This window comes from Pteropus vampyrus, unplaced genomic scaffold, assembly GCF_000151845.1.
Source record: "Pteropus vampyrus isolate Shadow unplaced genomic scaffold, Pvam_2.0 Scaffold52, whole genome shotgun sequence".
Classification (NCBI taxonomy): Eukaryota; Metazoa; Chordata; class Mammalia; order Chiroptera; family Pteropodidae; genus Pteropus; species Pteropus vampyrus.
The window spans coordinates 3,883,973-3,891,791 of NW_011888833.1; the positions used below are offsets into that span (position 1 = coordinate 3,883,973).

At 56.5% G+C, this 7,819-nt stretch overlaps 1 protein-coding gene across 6 annotated transcripts in view; it reads right to left on the reverse strand.

Moving 5' to 3' along the window:
• Window positions 1–200: 200 nt before the first annotated feature.
• EEF1AKMT1 (EEF1A lysine methyltransferase 1) overlaps window positions 201–7,819 on the reverse strand; it is a 21,844-nt gene continuing 14,225 nt past the window's right edge. For 3 of the 6 annotated variants that reach the window (XM_011360218.2, XM_023530698.1, XM_023530697.1), the window contains exons 3-6: window positions 6,611–6,693; window positions 2,854–3,134; window positions 1,443–1,590; window positions 201–1,180 (exon numbers count right to left, since the gene is read on the reverse strand). In XM_011360218.2, coding sequence (XP_011358520.1) covers window positions 1,454–1,590; window positions 2,854–3,134; window positions 6,611–6,693 — 501 coding nt within the window. In that variant the 3' untranslated portion in view covers window positions 201–1,180; window positions 1,443–1,453. The other 3 variants (XM_023530699.1, XM_023530700.1, XR_002780338.1) reach the window with 3 other exon arrangements.

The window sequence follows — 7,819 nt, forward strand, 5'->3', positions numbered from 1 at the left end:
GGTGGCTGCTCATGAGACAAACGTATCCATACAGGCCTGCTGCACCTTCCCTCCCTGCCAGGGGAGGTCGGGTCTCCCCACCCCGAGGGCTGGGCTTGCAGAGCTAGCACCCCCTTGCTGCCAGGCCGCCGCACTCCCGGGTCCTAAGTCACACGCCGGGCAACCCATTACTCAGATGTTTAGCAGTGTTAATGTAGGGGTTACTTTTCAAAGAACGTTTATTGAATACTCAAGGTGCCAGATGCCGGCGCACAGGTAAAATGCAAACATCTCGTAAAAGTGCCGAGTGACCTTTACACAACGTGACATTCCCCAGGAACGATGACCAGGGCCTGAGAGAGACGGGCGGGAGTGGGCCCCGCACCCGGCCTGGCACGCACCAGCAACACTGACGGCGTCTGCTCCCTGTGCGCGCACGTGGGCTCTGTGTGGTGACAGCCAGCACACAGACTCCAAGCTTCAGCCTCAGGGCCTGGTTCCCCCCACACCCTGTACTGTGTGCACTGTGGCTGGTCAGTGTCAGGGGAAATACAGGTGATTGGAGGTGACACGTGTGACTTTGTTTTGTTAGCCAAAGCAAGTCACATGGGATGGGGACGTGTAATCTTTTCAAGATTTTGTTTTAAAATTATAGATTCACAGGAAATTACAAAAACACTACAGAGATCTTGTGTACCCCTCGCTCAGTCCTCCAGTGGTGACAGCTCAGGTAATGACGACACTACAACCAGGCCCCTGCCCAAGGCCTTGCTCAGGTCGCCAAGTCTACACGCGTCGGTGCGTGGTTAGCTTTGTGTAATGCTGTCACATGTACGCTTGTCACTGGACCGTCTCATTCAGAGCCAGCCCAGCACTACATAGACCCCCGCCCCATCCTAGCCTTCGCCAACCACTGACCTGTCCCTTGTCCGAGAATGCGCTCATGTAAATGGAGCATCAGCGTGTGGCCTCAGGCCCGTGTCCATCCACCTTGCAGGTGTCCGCGGTCGTCTCTGCACTGCTGACGTGGAGCAGGCGGGCGTCTTCTGGAGAACACTGGAGGCCGGTCACTCATGTCCCCTTGCTCTGCCGCATCTGGTTTTGCACATGGCACCTTCGTCTCAGGCAGCCTGGAGCCTGGGTGACGACGCCTGGGCTGCATCCCTGCCGTCCCTCCAGCTCCCCAAGCCAGTCGCGTGTCCTGCAGAGAAGTGACCCTCTGGGACAGTGGCGGGCAGACTCGGAAGTCACCCATTTCAGGGGCATAGGACTGGGGACAGAGGCCAAGGTTCTGTCAGTTGGGCGCTGGCCAGGCCACCAAGCTGTCCATGGGCCCACTGCACCCCCACTCCAGCAGCAGGAGCCCTGGAGTGGGGGTGCAGTGGGCCCAGGAACCCAGTCTGTCGCCCGGGTGTGGACCCCAGGCAGCTGGGCTGTCACTCAGGGCCCTTCCCCACACTTACGCCACCTGCCCTCAGTCCTCGCGGTCCAGCCCGGACTCGTAGTTGACGTAACAGCGGAACTCGTTGGCGAGTGCGCGGGCGTGTCTCGGGAGGAACCTGCAGGCCTTCACGCCCAGCAGCCGCGCGGCCGCCTCTGCCATGACGGCGCCTGGGGAGCAGACGCGGCTCAGGTGCACGGCCATGGACCACCTCGTGCCCCGTCCCTCCCCACCGGTCCCCTCCCCGCACCCGCCAACGCCCACACCTTCCTTTCCTGTCTCTCTGATTTCTCTGCCTCTGCAAAGCTGAGAAACGCACCACGGAGAAAATTACAATCATTAAAACTGCTTTTCTGATTCTGACTGAGAATGCCTTCTAGCGACGTCCAGTCCTGCAAACCCGGGGGCCATGTCCCAGCAGCCTCTGGCTGACAACTCCATCATCCCCTCTGCCCATGTCCCTCCCTGCCCCGCCACCCCCCCCCGGACCCCCGGCGCCAGGTCCAGCACAGCCCTTGCTGTGGACATGTCCCCTGGGTGCCATGCACAGGTTGAGAGTGGCGTCCACCTAACCCCTCCCCAACCCACGGGCAGAGCCGGTGCTGCTTCCAGCCTCGCTCCCAAGGGTGCCAGCTCCCGCCCAGCACATCCAGACCTCACCTCTGCCTGGACGGGAAGCCCTGGGGATCCCATCTGGTGCAGCGCTAAAGCGAACTTCCTTAGACAAACCAGGCCCCACCATTTGGGGTTGAACACCCTCAAAGTCCCCACCCTGACCCGCACGGGGCTCTCTCAGCCGGGGTCACCGGAGGCCCTGCCAGACCCAAAGCCCCGCCCCACGGCCTGTGCAGCGCCCCAGTGCTTTCGTGGCACTCGCTAGAATGGAGAATTCGTGTCTTCGGTCTGCTTTCTCATGGCTTTTAACCTGAGGCCTAAAGCTGAGTGCCACGCTGCAGGAGGGGGCCCCGCCGGCGGGCACACAGGACTGCTGCAGCTGCTGGCGCGTGAGCGCACGCTTCCTGTGGACAAGGGTTGGGTTCTTGGCCAAGTTCTCAGCTGTGAGAAGAGCCCCGCGGCTCGGCCTGGGCTGGGGGACAGCACCCTGGGCCTGTGCCCCGTCCTCTGCAGAGGGCCCCTCTGCGTTAACCAAGTCGCCTGACGCCGAGCCGTCCAGTGCAGACACCAGGTCGCCCAGCACTGACAAAGCTAAGACTGACTGCCACGGTACGCGCACCACGTGCCAGACCTCTCGTGCATGCGTCACGCCACCGACTCTCAATGACTCCGCAAGGTGGGCGGCTGCTTCGGTCCCAGCTGAGGTGAGGCAGTAGGGCACAGGGACACCTAACTTGCCCAGGGTCACGCGGTAAGCAATGGGTCCAGGGTCCACCCTGGCCTAAAGCCTGAGGCTTGCAGGCCTGTCACCAACCTACCTGTGCACAGCAGAATCTTGCCCCGAGTCAGGTACTTGATGGTTTCAGAGGTTTTCTGGAGACATTCCTCAGAAAGGTAGGGGGGGTCAGCCACCACGATGTCGAAGCTGTGTGCTGCCACGTGCCCGGGCAGGTCCAGGGGGCGGGTGTAGTCGTAGAAGATGAAGTCCGGCCCGTACACGGCGAACCGCCGGTCATACTCAAACACGCAGGCGGAGACGCGCCCCCCGCACAGCTCCCGCAGCTCCCGGTAGACGCTGGGGGCGCTCACGCAGGCCACCCTGGAAAACACACAGGCAGACCATCAGCCACGGTGCCCCGTGTGGGTGGGCGACACCTTCGCTAAGAACAAGGCCCTGCGCTCAGACCTCCACAGAGGTAACGACTGGACAATCTGAGCGCATTTCATGCAGCCTCCTTTTAAGGAGTCTGGTGTTTAAAACGTGCGACTGGTAATTTCAAGGTGCGAAGGGTAAGTGTGCCTTTAGGGCGAGACATGTAAACCGTCAGGGCACGTCAGAACAAACGTCAGAGAATCCAAGGCCTAAATTCACCCATGGTTTTCACGTTCCTTTTACATTCATTTCAAATACTGTTAGTCTCTAAATGTTTTGAAGGTCTTTCGTAGTAAACATCATCTTGAAAAAAAAACAAAAACCCAAGTAACTACCTGAGCCACTCCACAGCTCCAGAGAGACGCACAGAAGCAAAGACGCGGTGCAGACGTAACTGTGAACTCTGCTGCTTTTCTGCGTGAGGCCAAAGTACTGGCACAGACTGGGGACATGTGCTCGGGCCGAGCCAGACCCTGTGGCCGCCCCACGGGAGACGGGGGAGGAGAGTAGCTCCCAACCCACTGTGTAACTTAGATTTTCATCATGCATTACGTGGTCATTTAAAAAGTACTTTCAAAAAAAATTAAACTCAGCTTTGAAACTGTGAGATGCATTTCTCAACCTAAACAGCGTCACGCGAGTGGACTAGGGGCCCCGGCTGGGCTGGCATCTTGGCCCAAATTCACCTGCAACGTGTGTCAAAGCCTGCCACGTCACATCCACTTCTGTAAGAAGCATGCATGTCGAGGCCCGGGGAGGCAGGGGCCACCAGAGCCCTAGGGGGTGGGGGAGGCCAAGGACATGCAGCCACATCTGCTCCATGCCAAGATGCCAAGCAGTGACAGAGGTCAGAGGAGACAATGAAGCGTCACCGAGAAAGAGTGAAATAAAGACATTTTTGGACAAACCAAATCTGACCTTGTTGCCAGCAGAACGTCACTGAAAATTCTAAAGGGTCTGCGTTGGGCAGAAGGTAGCGCCTGACACCAGCAGCGAGCTCAGAGCTGCAGGACCCGGTGGGGGCCGTGGCGTTTGACACACAGCAGTGGAACCGAGGGCAGCTCACCCCTGGTGACTTGCCAGTGGCTGGTCTCTGGGCCCCAGCGTGTGACTGCCTCAGGGCTGAGGGCTAGACGGGGGACCCTGGCAGAGCAGGACGTGGCGGGCAGGGCACGCGCCGCCTCTAAAACCATGACAGCGCCTGAAGGTGCCGTTCGGGAAAACTAAGCCGCTTGCAGAGCCCTCGTGAAAGAGCACGCAGAGACACTGCCGCCGAGGAACGCCTGGCGCACAACGACGCGCCCCTGAGAGACACCGAGGACGAAGGAGGAAGACGTGGGACTTGGGTTGAAAACCCGGATGCACACACCGCACAGGGCCCTCGCCCAGCGAGACACAGGGCGGCTCGATCCGCTGCACCGTCCAGCGTGAGCCTGCGTGCGGAGTGTGAGGGGGACAGGCGCGCCCAGGAAGCTGGACGGCAGGGGAGGTGGGGTCAGCACAGAGGCCCCAAGACGCGGATCCAGGCCTGGCGACAACCTGGCGTCTGTCCCGGCCCTAGGGGCTCTGGACGCTCAGGTCAGGGGAGGGTCCCTCTGAGAGGACACCTGTTCCCAGGACTCTGCCCAGTACAAGCCTCCCAGGCCCTGTCCCTCCAGGAACCAGAGGAATGTCCTCGGGATGGGGAAGGGGGTGGCAGGCACCGCCAGCAGGGCTAGGGCAAAGCCCCCGGGGCTCGGACCTCCAGCCTACTCCGCCATGCGCCCCCCATGGTGACGGCCAGACACACGACTCCCAGGCAGGCGTCAGAAGACCAGCTCTGACTGGCCCGCGAGGAAAGACCACGCCCAGAGACACCGGGGGTTTGTCCAGGTCACCCGGCCACAGACCAGACAGGTGAGGTCGGCCACGCATCAACTTCCAGGTTCTGAGTGCCCCCCCACCCCTAAACGTGAACGCACATTAGGGGCAAACACCTAATACCAGGAGCCAAAATAAGCGAAGAGAAAAGGCACCTGGAGTAAACAGGTGTAGGGAGGAGGCAGCGTCCGAGATCCTGAGATCAGCAGCCTCCGAAGGCTGGACGAGATGCAGTCGTCAGAGACCCCGAAAAGAGCTACGGCTCATCCTGTGTGGATGGTGAACGCAGAGGATAAAGGTGAGGGATTTCCCCAGGAAATAAGGTAAAAAAAGACGATGGATGGGGTAAAAGCAGCAGGGATCAGGTCCAACGTCCACGTGACAGGAGTCGCAGAAAGAGGGACAGAAGAGACAGCGGGAAGGAAATCAGAGCAGTTTGAGCCAGTGCCACCACTGAGGGGCCAGCCACCAGCCCAAGGGACAGACGCCCCAGGCCGGGCCAGCCCTGAGGACTCAGAGGCGCCCTAAGCCGGCCCCGCACTAGGGTGGGAGAAAGCCGGTGTCCCACCAGAAGAGGGGACAGCCCTGGAGGCCTCGCAGACCCACGCAGGCCTGGCGGTGCTGAGGCAGCACCACAGAGAGTCCCACGTGTCCCTCCGGGGCGTCTTTTCTATGGAAGGGACTGAGGGTACACCCAACCCAGGCGAACTGGGCGCAGGAAACAGGATCCAGAATAGAAGCAAGGACAGAGGACCCTCAGCATAACAGGAAAGGCGGACCTCGATAGGAGCTCTAGTTAGAAATCCGGGAGTCCAGCCTAGAGGAGGTGGCAAAGCCCTGGAGGAAAATTTTTTCCAAGGATTTGACATAGCTTTGATTTTACTGACGGAAGATTTGCACAAATTGGGACGAACCTGAGGGTTAGTGATATAAACACGGAAACAAAAAAGAGAAGTATTTTCTTCGAAAGAAAAAAGTAAAAGGCTGAGCTATAACAATGTTTCCCTTACAATGTACCCCAAATCAGGGTGGACGCGGCGGGGCGGGGGGAGGGCAACCGTCATTCTCTTGCGAGATCAGGAAACATCACGAGTGACAAATGCCAAGATGCCCACGTAAACGTGTATGTAGAAGTACAGCTGGAAATACCAAAGGGTCCATTGACGGAGCTGAAGAGGGGAGGAGATGGGCAAAGGAAAAATCGGCAAGGGGTATTTTTTTGAACAAGCCTTTTAGGACCATATCATTTCCTTTAAATTGTATAAATGTAACGTTCTGATAAACCAAATTAAAAGAAAACCTACGCTCTTCAAACTTCAGAAAGGTCAAACACAGATTTTTTCTTTTAACACAGACTCCAGGGGTTTGAAAGAAAGACGCTGTCAGCACGTGAGAGGAACAGTAGAGACGAGACACCCCGTGCGCAGGTCCCAGGGCCCCAAAACTCAGCCCGAAGGGGTCTTGTTCCTCTTGTGCAAAAAGCAAACCACAGTTCTGCAGACTGCAGCCCAGACTTCTCACAAACTGCCTCTCACAGAGGAAGGACGAAAGTGTGACCTTACCTGCCACCTTCCCCGGCAGCGGTGATGGCTTCCTGGGCAAGCCGCAAGGCTGTCTCTTGGCTGTACCAGAACTGGCTCAATTGCTGTGACAGAGGAGAGTTGAAATCATTTTACAGTTGGCATAAATGTTGTTTTTACATTTAAATCTGGGCATGGATTTAAATTTATTGAAACTATTTTTTAGAAATTATTTTCAATAAACAGAAGGCCTTAACTCATTAATGCAATGTAGGCACAGGGTATCAGCGGCTGACATCACCAAGCAGACAAGCAGTCGCTTCTCCTGATGGAAAAGCGCCCCTCAGTGTGTGAGTCCTGCCAGGAAAACCAAACCCACGTCGGAGTTAAGCCTCTGGAGTCCGCTGCCGAGGGCCAGGCAACACGCATGCACGGAAGGTGGCGGGGGAGGGTACGTTTCACAAATTGCTATTTTTTCTCTCAGGGGCAGGTGGTTGGTTTTTCATCTGGATCCTTCTATTCATGCTGATAGATGATTTCTATCTAAATCTCTGTTGAGCCTTAATTATCTACTCTCATTTATACATTAAGGGTGATTTTAATGGAAAAAATGGATTCCTCTGCCATGCGACATGGCAGGGCCAGGGCAGCTGACAGCTCATACGTCCAGGTTTAAATGTTTACAGAAAAACATGATCGTTCCAACATGTGAAAGAAGAAAGCATTTCAAAAAATTCAACACCACTTCACAATTAAAAAATAAAGTCTTAGCAAGTTATGAATAGCAAAGACTTCTTTAAACTGATCAAGGGTATCTTAAAAAAGAGAGTGAAAGGCGTTTCCCCACAAGACAAGGAGCAAGGTGTCTATGTTCAATACTCACACCCAACATTTCCCTTCAAGATGTAGCCATTGCATTAACACAAGAAAATACAGTCAAAAAAGAAGTGTTAATATTTGCAGGTTACGTGATTCCACGAGAAAATGCCAAGAGAAAAAACATTTCCAAAAACAAACTGTAGACATTAATTTGGGTAAGCGTGCACACGAACACGTCTGGTGACATGTGTCTGACCACTCGGCCACAGGGAAAGTGCCCGCTGTGACTCTGCCTACAGGGGAGCTGGAGCGGGGGGCATGGAATGCGGGGGCTTCCGCCGAGAGGGAGTTTCCTGGTGGCAGGCGGCTGAGCTACCCTTTCCCTCACTCCCACACCGTCAGGCACAATGACATGTTTTGGCTCTCACATTG